This window comes from Leucopleurus acutus (genome assembly GCF_964270905.1).
Source record: "Leucopleurus acutus genome assembly, chromosome: 8".
NCBI lineage: Eukaryota > Metazoa > Chordata > Mammalia > Artiodactyla > Delphinidae > Leucopleurus > Leucopleurus acutus.
In genome coordinates this window covers 63,816,414-63,833,730 of record NC_139151.1, presented here as the reverse complement: position 1 = coordinate 63,833,730, position 17,317 = coordinate 63,816,414, and the positions used below count along the sequence as shown (strand labels likewise).

The window sequence follows — 17,317 nt, the reverse complement described above, 5'->3', positions numbered from 1 at the left end:
TTACTGTCGCACATAGAAGCTTCTGACAATTTTTCAGTTGTGAGTAACCCCGTAATGAATATTGTTCCTTCGCGTGTTGTTTTTCCTGTGTTTTGTTTTTTATTCTTTAGGATACATTCACAGAAGTGAGAATTACTGGCTCAAAGTATATATAAACTGTCAAACTGCCTTCCAGAAAAAAAAAATTTACGTTCTCACAAGCGGTGGATTAGAGTACACCGTTGGTGAATTCTGGACATCAGTGGGTACTTAATGTTTGTAGATGTAGTTTTGTTTTGATTCATATCACTGGACAGTTTTCATGGGCTTAATGGCCATTTGCATTTATCTCTCTTGTCTGTTTTTCTTATTGTGGCACTTTATGGATATTAACACCCGACCGTATATGTTGTTCTAACACTTTTCAAAGGTTAAACTCAAGGTGGTTTTTAACAATGGAAACACAGGGGAAATTCCCTGAGATCACATAACTGAAGAAGCAGTGAAGGGTAAACAGTCGTCTTCTCCAAATATTTGCTAACTGATGTATAAATGTGTCTTTTTTGTGTGTTAGTCCAAACTTAATTTTAAGCTCTCAGAAGACTGGAACTTAACCCTTTTGTATATATCAGAGAGAGGTGTTCTCTGATAATCCGTGGCCAAAGCCAAGGAGTGGTTTTTAGCACCCTCCCTCCAACACTTCTCTCCTAGTGAGAAATATAAATTCTTTGATACGGATAGTTAACATTTTCTCATTTCATGTGAAGTGTAAATAAAAATAACTTTAGAAAACTTCTACTCTTTATTGATCTGTAACATGAGTTGTATGTAAAAATAGTGTGCTTCCTAGGTAAACAGAAACTTTAAAGCTGAGTAAACACCTCTCCAGAGCGAGGTTTTTGCCCCAAGCCTCTCCCATATAGGAATCCTATATCCTCTATCGTTTCGCACGCAAGCTCACGCTGCCGCCCCCCCCCCCACTCTTTCACAACACGCTGCTTATTTCCTTTACAGGCTTATATCTATTTCAAAGTGTATTGATTGTTTATTCTTATTCCCTTCTAGAAAATGAGGTCCTTGAGTATAGGGACATTTTCCATTTGTTTATTGCAGTATTCTGATGTGAGTTAGGTGCTCAATATCTTCTGAGTGAATAATAGAGCCCTTACTTAAAATATTTGTTGATTGGTTTATTTTTCTATGTTATTAATTCAAATGGTATAGAAGTCTCCGACTTACCCTGCAACCCCCAGCCCAAGTCCCCTTCCTGGAGGTAAACAATCTTCTAACATTTTTTGGGTTTTGTCACCTCTTAACTTTTCCACCTCTCTGCTTCCCTGAACTAGGAGGTTCTTGAAATTGGCTGGGGCAAAGAGGCCTGGTTCCGGATGGGAAGGGAAGAGTTCTTGGTTCACACCCAGGTCCTCACACAGAATAGGAAAGGTAAATTCCCAACAAATGTATAAAATTACTGGGGGAAAGAAGGAATTTTTTTTTTAAGTATTGTTAAAAGCAGTAATCAGAGCAAGAACCATTTGACTTTCACCACTTCCATGTAAAATAGATATTCCCGGCTCCAGACTTTCCACTGCACCCGGCATGGACTATGTAACACTCTTTGTTTACATGTCTGGCTTCTCTCCCACCCAGCGCTGAGATGGAGTTTTATTAGTCTTTAGAGCTCCAGCAACCAGCAATGTGCCTTGGCCCCAAAGAAGGTTCTTAATAAATGTTTCTGGAATAATTAAAATGTAGTGTTCTTTAAAATAAAAGTGCCAAAATGAGTAAGAAACCCAGGCCCTGCCTCCTCCAGCTGAGAACAGGCACAGTGTTATGGTTTAACTGCAGCAATGTCCTAACTGAAATTCTAAATGATTGTTCCGATTTTTAAAATTTCATGCTCCTCAGAGTACAGCACTCACTGTACGGGTCACGCCCACCTGCCCCAGGGCATATCTAATTCAAATTTCCTCTTCTTTCCCTACCCTGTGTTGTTTCTAACTGTAATGTTGCTAGGCAACTTTTGCAGAATCCACAGGCTTGTGGTAATGTTGTAATAACTGAGTGAAAATTTTGCCTCTGGGTATTGGGAGAGCAAACTTAACCTGTTTATCTCCTTTAGACTGATGATTTAGCAAGTAAAAGGCTTTTTCGTGCCACGGTTGTCAGCCTATTCACCTTCCTTAGCAGCAAAATAAGCAAGATTCCTGCCCTGAAAATTTATAATTGAGAGTCCTACATCACCTTCTCAAATACTTTTTTTTTAATAAATTTATTTATTTTATTTATTTTTGGCTGCATTGGGTATTTGTTGCTGCATGTGGGCTTTCTCTAGTTGTAGCGAGCGGGGGCTACTTTTCATTGCGGTGGGTGTGCTTCTCATTGCGGTGGCTTCTCTTGTTGCGGAGCACAGGCTCTAGGTGCGCAGGCTTCAGTAGCTGTGGCACGAGGGCTCAGTAGTTGTGGCACATGGGGTTAGTTGCTCCACGGCATGTGGGATCTTCCCAGACCAGGGATCAAACCCGTGTCCCCCGGCAGGCGATTCTTAACCACTGTGCCACCAGGGAAGTCCTCAAATACTTATAATATATACAGCACATAAATATATGTGCATATTCTCATTAACATAAGCCATGAACTTTTGAATGAAAAGTCCTTCAGAACTAGGACCTAATTTTTCACAGTGATGTAAAGTCTCTAGGAATGTTTGTTAAGACTAGCCAGATTTTACCCAAAGCTGAATCATTTCCAGATTATGTTTTTGATTCTGGAGAAATAATAACTTTTTCTAAAGAAGAGCCTACTCTGATAGATATCTAATTTTTTTAAAAAGCCATGTTGGTCAAATCTGTTTTTCACTTAAAAACCAAATAATATGCTAAAAAAGTTAAACTGTCTTTCTTCATCTTGCTTAATATCTTTACCTATCTCCTTCTGCTGGTTCTCTCAGCAAACCTAATCTCACTTCAACCCAGCTCTGTTACGAACTGCTGGTTGGCCCCAGGAATCCAGTTCTCAGGCTAGAATGTGGTAACTCCTACCACTGCTCCTGTTTGACTTCTCAGGTATAGATTAGATTTCTCTCCTTTGTCACTTGCCTTAATACCCTCTGATGGATGACACTGTTTGACCATTTCACCACATGTTCATCAGCTTACTCTGATACAGAATAATCAAATCCAGTTCCTCCTTAGTTGTTCAATGGATTAAATGTGAGACTAGCATTGTCCCTTATGAATAGTGTTCAATAAATGTTATGTGTGCTTTTACTTATAACAGTGTTATTCGAGAATATTCATACTTGTTAATGGCTTTATACTCAGTAAATGCAACATGTGATTCCTGGTGTCACCAAAATAAGTTTGCTTAACGTGGATCAACAGTTAAAGGTTGTGTACAACCAGCAAGGATAATCAAATCAGAACAGAGATAGTATTGATAAGAACTTGAGAAGTATAGCTAGGGAAGAGTGACCAGTTGAAAGCTTGTATTTTAATGAAATGAGCATAATTTATTTTCATGCCTGATGACTCTTTAAGGATTACTAACATACTATTTTCATTTATCCTTCTGACATTTATATAAGATCAAGGGAAGATTCCATTACATGCAATTATATAGATTATGTACAAAAACTTTGAGGATCTAAGATTCTCATTCAGTTTTTTTTTTTTTTTTTTTTTTTGCTGTACGCAGGCCTCTCACTGTTGTGGCCTCTCCCATTGCAGAGCACAGGCTCCGGAGGCGCAGGCTCAGCCGCTCCGCGGCATGTGGGATCTTCCCGGACCAGGGCATGAACCCGCGTCCCCTGCATCAGCAGGCAGACTCTCAACCACTGCGCCATCAGGGAAGCCCTCTCATTCAGTTTTTTCTTGAGGGCTTCAACACTGAGAGACCGTGCCGGGGTGCTTAACAGTTGCGTCTGTACATACACAAAACCTTGGCTATAACCAGTTTTGTTAGTGAAAGAAGCCTTCAGACCTGCCCCCAGTTATCTCAGCCTTTACACAGGCCCCCCTAATCTTCAACGACTTGATAGTCCACTGCAATCAGTAAGGCCTGTGGCAAGAATACTACTTTAAGACTTTTCCCAAGAGAAAATACTGACCACTGGCCATATTATTTCTAGATAAGAGAGGAGTTCTCAACGCACATTTAAAATTACAGCTCTGTGAGGCAGTTAGCCAAAACATCATGCTTCCTATTTGCAATTTTAGAACTTCTTTTTACTGGAATGGAACGAAGTAGCCCCATTTTCTCCAATATTTCTTGCAAAGGGCTGCTTTTCTCTCTATTCTTCATGAGTTTCAATAACTGAAAAGGTCACTTCACAGAAATGTTATAAACAGGAGGAATCAGTAAGTGAGTGCCCAACAGAATGCCGGTGCTAAATACACAATCGGGTAATTGATTAATTGCCTCTCCTCCTGGGTTAGTGACATACACAGGAAATGACCCGGATGACCACGAGTTGTCTGCTGGCCACACTGTGATTATCTAAACCAGCTTTGTTCAGATTACTGCCGCACAAAAGATGTGATGACTCCTCTCCAGTGAGACAAGGGGCCCAGTCTCAGTAGGAGAGGGAAAGGAGATAAGGCAGACATCCCATGCTGGTCTTTTGTGAAGCAACAGGAGTGTGTTTGGGTATTGCTATGTTTTGATGACTCAGTGGTGAGTCAGTTTTAAAGTTCTGTAAAAGGCCTTGTTCAGCTCAGACAGGATTGAGAGATGAGCTCATCCAGTAGCTAGTTGGGTAGAGAGTACGCGGCAGTGTGGGATACGATCAGCTGATGGTGGTGTAAATATGTACGTGGAAAAAAACATACCAGTGAGGATGGACTAGTTCCTGAATGCAAAAATCAACTCTACCTGGCATCTTCTATTGAGTGCGTGCCATGTTCAAGCACCATCCATATCCTACCCACTGCCCCTACTTTTTATACAGGTCAGCATATGGGAAATGTCCTAAGTGCCACAAAAAGCTGGAGTGCTTTAAAGGGAGTTGGGAAGGCTATAGTGCCAGCTGTATGGTAGGCACCGAGCCAGATGCTTTACATATTTATCTTACTTAATCTTTATAGGAACCCTCCAAGAGGTATTTTTATTCACATTTTACGGATGAAGAAAATGAAACCCAGATACGTTAAATGCCTGTATCACACAGTCATAGAGCCAGCATTACTGAGACTGTATTACTACTGACTTAAAGAATAGCTCTTTCTACCCTGTCAGGAATGGGGTAAGGTGAGGGTAAGAACTCACTGGGAGACTTGATGAAGACAGTGTCACAGGAACCAGCCATGGGCCAGGCTAGTTGTGCAGTGTGCTGCTAGAGTCTGGACTACAGGGCACACTTCCTGTACGGCGTGATTGAGGGGAGTGGGAATCAGAGACAGTCAGACTTGGCACCTCTACCTTTTTGTTATACCATAAAATCCGCATGTATTTTAAATTCTAAAATCAAGAGGAAAGATTATAAAGACTGATACTATGCTGTGTTGCAGAGGGTTTGGAGAAATGCATTCTTGTCTGCTATGGGGGTGGGTGTAAATTGGTACCACTTTTAAGAGATTGTTTTGTTATTATTTTTTTTTAATTAATTATTTTTGGCTGGGTTGGGTCTTCGTTGCTGTGTGCGGGCTTTCTCTAGTTGTGGCAAGGGGGGGCTACTCTTGGTTGCGTTGTGTGGGCTTCTCATTGCGGTGGCTTCTCTTGTTGTGGAGCACAGGCTCTAGGCACGTGGGCTTCAGTAGTTGTGGCACACGGGCTCAGCAGTTGTGGCTTGCGGGCTCTAGAGCGCAGGCTCAGTAGTTGTGGCACACAGGCTTAGTCCCTCCGTGGCATGTGGGATCTTCCTGGACTAGGGCTCGAACCCGTGTCCCCTGCATTGCTAGGTGGATTCTTAACCACTGCACCACCAGGGAAGTCCCTAAAAGATTGTTTTGAATACTTCTGTTACAATTTAAATATTTATAATCTTTGACTCAGCAATGCTAGTAAACATTTCTACAGGTTTGCAAAAATATATAAAAGAATGTTTATCGTTGTATTAATTCATTCAGTAAATACTTAATGAGATTCCCCTGTGGGCTTGGCACCCTTCTGGGCACTAGGAACACAGCAGTGAAACAAACCAAAGTCCTTACTTTCATAAAACTTTGAGGCCTCTGGTGGAGACAGACAATATATAATTAAACAAAGGTACAAAAAATATCAAGTAGTGATAAATGCTATAAAAGAAAAAGGGAGGTGTCAGGGATTAAGAAGTGGTAGAGGGTTGGAGGGAGGTGCTATTTTAAATAGGATGATCTAGGAAGGCCTTTCTGAGGAGGTGGCATTTGAGCAGGAATCTGAATGAAGTGAGGGAATCAGCCAAATGGAGATTTGGAGGAATTGTGTTGTAGGCATTGTTTAAAATACCAAAAATTGGAAGCCACCCGAATGTCCATTAAATAATAAGTAACCACAGTTTGCATAATAATGAGATAGAGCTATATGTACAAAATGAAAAGATATCTAAGATACGAAAAAAGGTTGCAAAACTGTATAATGATTCAATTTTTTAAAATTAACCTAGAGTAAATATATTTACCACAGGGAAGACATTTGGAGCAATATACAAAATTATCAAAAACTCTCACTTCCAAAATGCCTAGGTACCAACTAAAGAGAGAGCCAAGAGAAAGGCCGAATCATTGCTCTAAAACAGGATGGGGAAGGTGGAATATGGCACAAGTCCTAGAGACCCATACCCTGCCTTTTCTGACACACTAGAGCTCTCCTCTCTTTCTGGTCACTGATGCCCTATCCCTCCTTCCCTTTCCTCGCTTCCCCACCTCCCTATCTCCCTCCCCTGGCTTTGCTCTTGGGAAAGGAGCCTGTGCTTCTGTTTTCTTAGCCTGGTTACTTCATCTGGACTGGTCTTCCTGCAGGTCTGTTCTCTGGCTGCAGTCTGTGGTGAGGTGCTGATAAGGAAGGGGCTTCCAGGAGCCCTCTGATTTATTACAGTCTCACTTTTAAACACAGAATAAGAGGCTTTGTCCCTGGTTACCAGCTTCAGAATCTTAACTGAGCCAGGAGCTCAGTTTGGGACGTAGGATTGCTCACACACGCTCCTGACAATTCTGACTGGATCACCTGCCTTGCCTTCAAGGCTCTTGAAGCAGCCCAGCCTTCTGTTTGATGCCTACCCCAACTCCCACCCACCACTACCAAGCTCTGCTGATTTCCAGGGCCCTGTGTGTCTGTGTGCTTGTAAACCAGTGGTTAGAAACAACAAGAGCACAGAAAAATGGCGAGGATGAAATAAAGACACAAAACATGTTCTGTGCTCCTGGATTACTTCTAACAATTTTTCAGTTGATTATTTTGGATTTCTACGTAGGCAATCATATAATTGATAATTCTGTCCTTCTTCCTGGTATTTATGACTCTTACTTTGTTCTGTTGTCTAATTGCATTAGCTAGCACTTCCAGAACAACATTAAATAAGAGGAGAGGTGTTCAATGGCTGGTTAGCTAAGTTGGTTAGAACATGGTGCTAATTATAGGAGAGGTAGAGAGCATTCCTGTCTTGCTCCTGACTTCAATGGGGATATTAAGAATAATATTGGAGGGCTTCCCTGGTGGCGCAGTTGTTGAGAATCTGCCTGCCAATGCAGGGGACATGGGTTCGAGCCCTGATCTGGGAAGATCCCACATGCCGCGGAGCAACTGGGCCCGTGAGCCACAACTACTGAGCCTGCGCATCTGGAGCCTGTGCTCCGCAGCAGGAGAGGCCGCGACAGTGAGAGGCCCGTGCACCGCGATGAAGAGTGGCTCCTGCTCGCAGCAACTGGAGAAAGCCCTCGCACAGAAACGAAGACCCAACGCAGCCAAATAAATAAATAAATAAAATTTATTAAAAAAACATAATAATACTATTGGAACAAAAAGAATAATATTGGTTAATAAGATGCGGTTATGTGTATGTGTGCATGTGGACATGACTTATATCTGTTATATTAGGGAAGTATTCTTTTCCTTTTGTCAGAATATTTATGAGGAATGAATATTCAATTCTATCACATTTTAGCATTTCTCTTCATTATTCTGCTTTTTCCTCTTTTTAATTATTTATGTGGTGAATTAGATGATAGATTTTCCTTCTATTATGCCACTCTATTCTTCCTGAAATAAACTGTAGTCGTTTTCAGAACATACTGCAAAATTATGTTCATGTATTTCATTTAGTCATTTTGCATCTATATTTATAAATGGAACTGGTCCATAGTTTTTCTGTTGTACAATCTTTATAGGACTTTGGTTTCATGAAACACTGGAATGTTTGCTTCTTTCTCTGTGCTTTAGAGCAGCTTTAATAGTATGAGAATGATTGATTATGTGAACGTCTGAAAGATGTTGCTCTTAATGTGTCTAGGTTCAGATTTTTTTTTTTTGAGGTATTGCTTTTGATAGCTTTTGTCCATGGTTATTTATCTGTTTAGATTTTCTACTGTCTTTGAGTCCCTGTTGGTAATTTATATTTCCTTGAGTATTATCCATTTCATTCAGATTTTAAATTGTAACAGCATAGGACTGAGCAAAGTTTTCACTTGTATTTCTCATCATTTCCTCTGTACCCATGGTTATAAGCCCTTTCTCATTGTATATTTGTTTTGTCTTTTTTTTTTATCATGTTAGCTAGTGGTTTATCAGTTTTACTGTTTGCTTTCCTCCCACCCCAAAGAACTAGATCTTAGATTTATTAATCAGTTGTTTTTCTGATATTGAAATAATTCATTTTGCTTTTATCTCTATTAATTCCTTCCTTTTGCTTTCTTTAAATTTTGCTTTGCTGTGACTTTTTTTTCCGCTTCTAATTTCCTGCATTGTCTGCTTTGTTAATGAACTTTTATTTTTTCTTATTCAGCAGTAAAAGTGTTTAAGGTCATGAATTTTCTTGTGAATACAACTTTGGCTGCATTCCATAAGTAATGTTTCATTGACTTTTTTTTTTTTTGCGTTACGTGGGCCTCTCACTGTTGTGGCCTCTCCCGCTGCAGAGCACAGGCTCCGGACGCTCAGGCTCAGAGGCCATGGCTCATGGGCCCAGCCGCTCCGCGGCACGTGGGATCCTCCCGGACTGGGGCACGAACCCGTGTCCCCTGCATTGGCAGGCGGACTCCCAACCACTGCGCCACCAGGGAAGCCCAATTGACTTATTTTTAAAATAATCTATAATTCAACTTTTTTAAACTTCATGTTGAGGTATATACATACAGAAGAGCAAACATATCAAAATATGTACACTTTGGTGAATATTCACAAATTCAACACTCAGATTAAGATATAGAACATTACAGCTACATAGTTTACAGGGTCCAATGAGAAATGAAAATGCAATGTTCCAGTTTTATTAAGAACTTTAAGATGGTGACAGCAGAGCATTAAACCACCAGTGGGGCCTTTCTAAGTGCAGGGCCCTATGGACATGCCCATGATGCTAGTGCTTCAACTTCCCTCTGGGCTTTCTTCTCACCCCCAGTTCCCCTCCCTACCAATAGTATCCACTGTCCTGACTTCAGATAATGAGAGTAGTTTGGCCCGCACTCTTAGGTCCAGCTTCCTTTGCTGAACATTATATTTATGAGGATCATTCATACTTTTACATGCAGTTGAAGATCATACATTCTCATTGTTGTGTACTTAAAACTAGTCTATAATTTAGTTTTGGTCTGTCACCGATTGAAGAGTTGTTTAGGAAAACTTGAAAATTTTTCCTAGTGATTGAGTGCATTAGACTAAGTTCTAACTTCCTAGTCTCAGAGATGGAGCTAGAAACAGGCTCTTCTTCCTCCGAATGAGCAAGTCCTTAGTCAGAAAACATATAGTATGAATAAGGAACAGTCAGCTTCGGAATAAAAAGCTCCTCCTCGGGCTTCCCTGGTGGTGCAGTGGTTGAGAGTCCGCCTGCCGATGCAGGGTACATGGGTTCGTGCCCTGGTCCGGGAGGATCCCACATGCTGCGGAGCGGCTGGGCCCGTGAGCCATGGCCGTTGAGCCTGCGAGGCCACAACAGTGAGAGGCCCGCGTACCGCAAAAAAAAAAAAAAAAAAAAAGAATGGAGACTGAGACGTGGGTGACTGAGACCTTTTCTAATGTTATCTATCTATGAAGAGCTTTGAAGGGAAAGCAGCCAATCCCCCCGCCCAACCCTGAAGGGTTTCCCATTTCAAATGACTAAATCATGACCCTTTTTAGCAAGACTTCAAAGAACCTGATCAAAGATAACATTTATATTAAATAAAACGGCACAACCTTTTTTCCTTTTTACTGTAAGGCTTGAAATGAAAAACAGCCACGTTTCAGCTCCCTGGCAAACAAAGCATGGTCAACAACAGCAAAGAAGTGATTGTTGCAGGACAACCCTCACATACCCTCCCCCCCCTTTTTTTGGACCTTGGTAAACCCCACACTGATTTTCCAACATTAGAGATGGTTTTTCAGGTGCTCAGGTCATTGGGCAATCGAGATCATCAAAGCTCATCTTGATAATCTCTGCCACAGGTTATCATCTGAGAAGGCAGTTGTGGTGTGGTGAAAAAACACCCTGGACTTGGGAGTCAGAAAGTCTGGGTTCTTAAGTCTTTGCCCTGCCTCACCACAGCTGTAAGGCCTGGGTAGACACTTAACCTCTTTGGACCTTCAGCTTCCTTATGTACAAACAGGAGTAGTAAATCCCACATATCTCACAAAATTATTATGAGTAGATAAAAATGTATGGAAAAGTACTTATTTTGTGCTTGATACACAATATACTCTCAATATATGTGTTGTATTTTATTATGTTCGTGGTATTTTCTACAACACTTCCCCCCACCTCCATACCAATTTAATGAAACAAATATAAAGGTAACATTTAAAAAATTGCTGTATTCAAAATTAATAATAAACTTTAGGGTAAATAAGCTTTAAAACAGAAGTACATAAGCAAAAATAAATAATTTACACCAACCCACTAACCTAATTTTCAGAGTAAAGCCATTTCCAATTACAGCACTATTATCCCGGGCTCCAGCCTGTGGTGAAACTTTGATAGTTTATTATTTTTAAAAAACAGTAACAAGAAACTGAACGCTAAGGAAAATCTTTAACAAAACGAAAGTACTGGATTTAACTTTTTAATTTTAAATAACCAAACTTTGTAATTTTATATATAATCCAATGTAATGCTAATACAATTAGCACTTCAGCTTGAAGAGCTGTTAGTTAACAGGGATGGAAAACTGTAATGAATAGTCTTCAAACCGTAAGATACAAATAAAAATGGACAAGTATACAGTAGAACAAAAACTGCAGACACTCTACTAGCTGAGGGAAATATGTGAAGGCTTTACATCCTTTATTATCCATGATGGCTTTTGGAATTATGATTGTTTGATGTATAGAACCTTTGACATTTTAGATACAGCCTTTAATTTTTCACAGTAAGTTAAAAATCCATCATAAGTCTCCATAAGACTTCACTGGTCTTGCATGTAGACTCTAGGATTTTGCAATCTGATAAAAGAGTAACATAAAAATTTACTGTATTACCCTAACTTCATACTTCCTTGTACACAATGAATCAGTTTGGGAAATCTTTTCCAAGGGTTATATACACAAAAGTGTCAAGAATAAATTGTTCTCCACTCTTGCATAAAAATGTGTACAGTGTTTCAGGAATGAAAAATTTCTAATTTTCCTGGGCCCGGGCTTCATGGATCTCTGCTGCCTGAAGATGAAAGGCTCCTCTTCCTTTATTGCTCCGTTGTTCTGAGGATTAATCATCCAACCCTGGCGTTTCTCCTTGTTGGATCCTGGACGCTATTCTGATGGCTTCTTCCAGAGATGGCTGTTCTCCAAGCTGAAACAGGAACATACACAGAACCACAGTCAAGATGCCAAAGAAATATAACATACCAGAAGTAAAATTTCTCTCTGTAACTCTGACACCTGGGCTTGTTAAGGTACTACTGCTGATCCACAAAACATAAAAACAAATTCCTGCTGGGGATGCAGTTTCTTTATTTAGGATTTTGATAAACCTTCAAGCATGCAAGGAACAAAAGATGCTCATCTTTTCCAGTGGAGATAGAGAGCTTCCTGAGCCTTTAGCTTTTATGCCCATAAACTAAATTAAAACCAATAGCTGACATTTTCCTGAGTATGTTCTAACCCTTTTCCAAGTAAATACATTTAAAAAAAAATCTTCCCAAGGAAAGGTATTCTACACCTAGCATTCTAGATTCTCTGCCTGAATGCAGTGACTTCCCAGAGAATGTGTTCTTCACAGTCTTCTGACATTTCCCACCATAAAATACAGCTGTGCAGTGATTCTCAGAGGACTAACTTGGGGTCTCTGTTTACAACAGGTTCATTTCCAAGGAATAACTCTTAAGTGCTTTATAGAATCCTGCCTAATTAGACTTTTATTCTGAGAGTAAAGATAGCTGGCCAGGTACACACAGGTATATATATATACCAGGAGCTTTATTTTTCTTGTTATAAATTCCCCTAGAATATACAAGGATGGTAGAAAACAAAAGTTTTAGTCTGAGTCTACTTCAAACGCAGCAATTTCCTTAATGTGGCTAAGTAATACAGATGATTCTGTGCCCTGCCTCTGTGAAGGTTACGCATAAAGCAGAGAGTACAAGGCTGAGAGTTGAGCAGCACTGCTGTCAATGGAGGACAGTTGCCATTGTACCCACCTGAACTGCAATCTGGGTGCCGTTGGATGTTGCCACTAAGGTCAAAGGTCTGGTTTCTGTGGTTACTAAGTGATGGCTATGCTGTTGGTGCCCCATTTCTGATGATGCAGTATGGAATGCTGCCAAGTCCTGAGCCACAATTGCAACCTTAAAAAATACACAGAAAAATTAAAACTATGATTTAAATAGGTTAAAATCCATTTAACACAAGGGACTGTCTTCAAATTCAAAAGGAAAACCTCCCTTCTGACCATACACTTGTAGAAGCCTAAAGCTGGAAAAGACCTTACATATTGTCTATTCTGGACTCTTTTTTTTTTTTGGCTGTGCCACGCAGCTTGTGGGATTTTAGTTCCCTGACCGGGGATTGAACTCGGGCCCTTGGCAGTGAGAAGCAGCAGTCCTAACCACTGGACCACGAGGGAATTCCATGGACTCCTCTTTTTTATTTGAACAAGTTGAGGCTCAGATAGACGGGACGTATCTAAGGTTATAAAGTGAGCCAATGGCCAAACAGGGTAGAGGACACTGAAAAAGTGGATTTGCTATGTCAGGCTCCATTAACCAGGAGAGACATGACTGTGCCTAGATTCTATTATCCCTAAGAGGCTGCCTGGGAAGTTACACACGTGGACTAATTCACATCTCGTATGTCTATTTATTCCCGAGTTTGGATCATTGGTAGATATACTATTTTCTCCTGTTTATCTGTTGCATTTAAAATTAGATTTCCATTAAAAAAATAAAAATTAAAAAAATAAAAAACAATTAAAAATTTTAAAAATAAAAAATAAGACAAAAGAATTAAAAATAAAGTTAGATTTCCATTGGGAATTCCCTGGCGGTCCAGTGGTTAGGACTCGGTGCTTTCACTGCCAAGGGCCCAGTTTCGATCCCTGGTCAGGGAACTAAGATCCCGGCAAGCTGCATGGTGCTGCCAAAAAAAACAACAAAAAAAAGATTTCCATTAACTAGGAAAACAAAGTACCAGTACCATTACTGACAAAATAGCAACTATCTTTTTTTTTGGGGGGGGGGCTCACCATGGCCTGAGGGATCTTAGTTCTGACCAGGGATCGAACCCATGACCCCTGCAGTGGAAGCGCAGAGTCCTAACCACTGGACCGCCAGGGAATTTGAAGCAACACATCTTGTTATACTCACTTCCTCTTTTAGATTCCATGGAATCTTTCCATCTTGTTCCTGAAGCATCTAGTCAAAGTGGTTAAAAGTGCTTTTGTGGCTCTTAAACCACAAATATAGCTTTTGCTATGTGGATAACAAAGAAAATGGCATCAATTACTTCTGTTATATATTTAAGAATTTTGTCCAGCCAAACTCAGAGAAAGAATAAGTTAAAAACTGAAACTACTATTTTACTTGGCCATTAATCCATTAAAAATGCTAGATTTTAGAGCTAATAGATATTCAGCTTGGATCAATTCCAGTAATGTTCCATAGTCCAGCAACAGATTTCAGTATGGCAGTGGGGGAATAGCTTATATTGGACTAACCCTTCCTGCAGATAACAATCATAAAGTGTGGAAAAAAATATAAAAAAGCAACCATTTGAAGGCAGTGGTGAATGATGAAAAGCAGGCAGGAAATGGAGGGGATTCTTAAAAGAAGAGAACCACACTGGGTCACATCTATGAGGGCACTGAGGGCACTCACCAGTCTGAGCAGCACAGGGCAACTTAAGCTATCAGAGATAATGGAGTCTATGGCTGCCAGAATGGCTATGTATTGAGAGGGATATCCTAGAAAGGAGAAAACCAGAGGGAAAGGGGCTCCCAAACCTGTGTATAAACTCCCCTCAATTCTTTAAGACCTCAGAACTGCAAACATGTTGGGGGGGTTCCAATAAATCTGGTAGAAAGCAGCAGCTAGAAGGCTGAAAAGCTGAGAAGAGATTTCAGCGATACCACGGGACAGACAGGATTTAGAACTTCAATCCCACCAAGTTAGAAGGGTTTGGAAAATACCTCAGGCTTTCCATTGAAACCCTAAGAGCCACACTTTAGGAGTAAAGATTGTATCCCAGGACTGAAGATTCACCCTGAGACTAAATGGCAAAACTAAAACAGAACTACTTTAATAAAGTATAAAACCCAGCCTCTACAAGTAACTTAACTACCTGACAAAGCAAAATGAACATTCTTCAGAGAAAGATAACAAAATTAAGAATCTCTATAATGTATCATCCATAATGTCCAGAATACAATAAAAAAATTACAACACATAAGAAGAGGAAAATGTAACCCAGAGTCAAGAGAAAATGAAGTCAGTAGAAACAGACCACGAGATGACCAAAACGTTAGAATTAGTAAACAGGGACTTTAACACAGTTATTATAAATATGTTAAAAGGTTTATGGAATGCATACAAGAGGAAATCTCAGTAAATAAATGAAAACTATAAAAAAAAGTAAATTCTACAATCAAAAATGAGAATATCTAAAATTATCTGAATGGGCCTAATAGAAGATGATGATGTCAAAAGAAAAGGTCAGTGAACTCTAAGATCAATAGGAATTATCCATCTGAAGAACCAAGAAAAAAAGATTAAAAAAAAAAAGAATGGCTCCCCAGCAACTTGTGGGACAATACCAAGTTAATATACATATAATTAGAGACCGAGAAGGAAAAGAGAAACAGAATGAGGCAGAATAAAATCTTTTGCTGAAATTATGGCCAGACTTTTCCTAAATCTGGTAAAAAAACAAATACCCTACAAAATATTATATAATGTTTTATAATATTATATATATTGTCTTATAATTATATAAAAGAAACCTAGTAGATAAATACAAAGAAAATCACACCATAATCACATTACTAAAAAAATCTAGAAAATAGCCAGAGAAAAACTGATATATTATATACAGGGGAACAATGATATGAAGATGGCAGATTTCTCATCAGAAACAATGAAGGACAGAGACAATTTAAAGTGCTGAAAGAAAAAAATTAACTGCCAACCAAAAATTCCATATCTAGCAAAAATATCCTTCAAAACAAAAATGTTTCAAAAAGAAGGGTGAAATAATATATTTTCAAATAAACAAAAACAGAATTTGTCACTGTAGATCTGTACTACAAATAAGGCTGAAGCATATCCTTCAGGCCAAAGGGATGATTCCATATGGAAACTCAAATCTACAGAAAGGAATAAAAGGCACTGGAAATGATAAATTAGTGGGTAAGTATAAAATATTATGTTTCCTGTCATCCTATAACTTACTTAAAAGATTAACTGTTTAATGCTAAAATATAACGTTGCATTGCCGGGGTTATAACATGTAAATGTAAAATATATTACAGCAGCACAAAGAGTAGGGGCATGAATGAAAATATACTGTTGCAAGGTTCTTAGATTTTATGTAAAGTAGTACAATGTTAAGTCTAAGTAGACTTCAATACCTTAAGGATGCACATTTTAATCCCTGGAGCAACCACAAAAAAGTAACACAGAAGGGTATAATTAGGAAGTTATTTGAGGAATTAAAATGAAATATGTATGCACCTAATAACAGAGATTTAAAATACTGGAAGTAAAAAAACCCCTAACAACTAAAAGGGAAATACAAATCCACAATCATAGTTGGAGGTATTAATTCCTTTTTCTTAGTAACTAGAACAAATACAGAAATGATTAATAAGGTTATAAAATATTTGAACAACACTATCAACCACCTTAACCTAATGTGTAGTATGCTACACCCAACAAGTGCAGAACACACATTCTTTTCAAATACATATGGAATATAATGGGAAATCAATGAAAGACACAGGGAAAACAAGTCTCAAATTTCAAAATAATGAAATCTTACAGAATATGTTCTCTGACCGTAACAGATTTAAATTAAAAATCAAGAACAACAGGTATCTTGGACTTCTCTGGTGGCACAGTGGTTAGGAATCCACCTGCCAAAGCAAGGGACATGGGTTTGAGCCCTGATCTGGGAAGATCCCACGTGCCGCAGTGCAACTAAGCCCGCTAGCCACAACTACTAAGCCTGCGTGCCACAACTACTGAAGCCTGCGTGCCTAGAGCCTGTGCTCCGCAACAAGAAAAGCCACCACAATGAGAAGCCTGCACTCTCTACAACTAAAGAGCCCGTGTACAGCAATGAAGACCCAATGCAGCCAAAAATAAAATAAATTTATTTAAAAAAAAAAAGAAAACACATTTCCTTATTAAAAAAAAAAGAACAGGTATCTAGAGAAGTACCAGATATTAAGAAATTAAGCAACCTACATGCAAATTAAAACCACAATGATATATCATTTCACATCCACTAGAATGGCTAAAATTTTTTAAAGTAACAACACAAAATGTTGATGCTGTGAAACAAAGAGAAGTCTTATACATTGCTAGTGGGAGTGTACGATGGTCAAACCACTTTGGAGGACTGTTTGGCACTTTCACATGAAGTTAAATATACCTCTACCCCATGGCCCAGCAATTCCACTAACAGGTATTTAGCTAAGAGAATGAGACCATATGTGTACAAATATACTTGTACTAGAATTTTCACCGCCACCTTATTCACAATAATCAAAGATTGGAAGCATCCCAAATGTTCATCAAGGGGAGAA

At 39.3% G+C, this 17,317-nt stretch overlaps 1 protein-coding gene across 4 annotated transcripts in view; it reads right to left on the bottom strand.

The window, feature by feature from the left end:
- Positions 1-10,897: 10,897 nt before the first annotated feature.
- Positions 10,898-17,317, bottom strand: part of ZNF143 (zinc finger protein 143) — a 54,000-nt gene continuing 47,580 nt past the window's right edge. For all 4 annotated transcript variants that reach the window (XM_082844419.1, XM_082844420.1, XM_082844421.1 and 1 more), the window contains exons 15-16: positions 12,717-12,863; positions 10,898-11,869 (exon numbers count right to left, since the gene is read on the bottom strand). In XM_082844419.1, the coding sequence (XP_082700545.1) occupies positions 11,786-11,869; positions 12,717-12,863 (231 nt within the window). In that variant the 3' untranslated portion in view covers positions 10,898-11,785. The remainder of the gene's footprint in view (positions 11,870-12,716; positions 12,864-17,317) is intronic.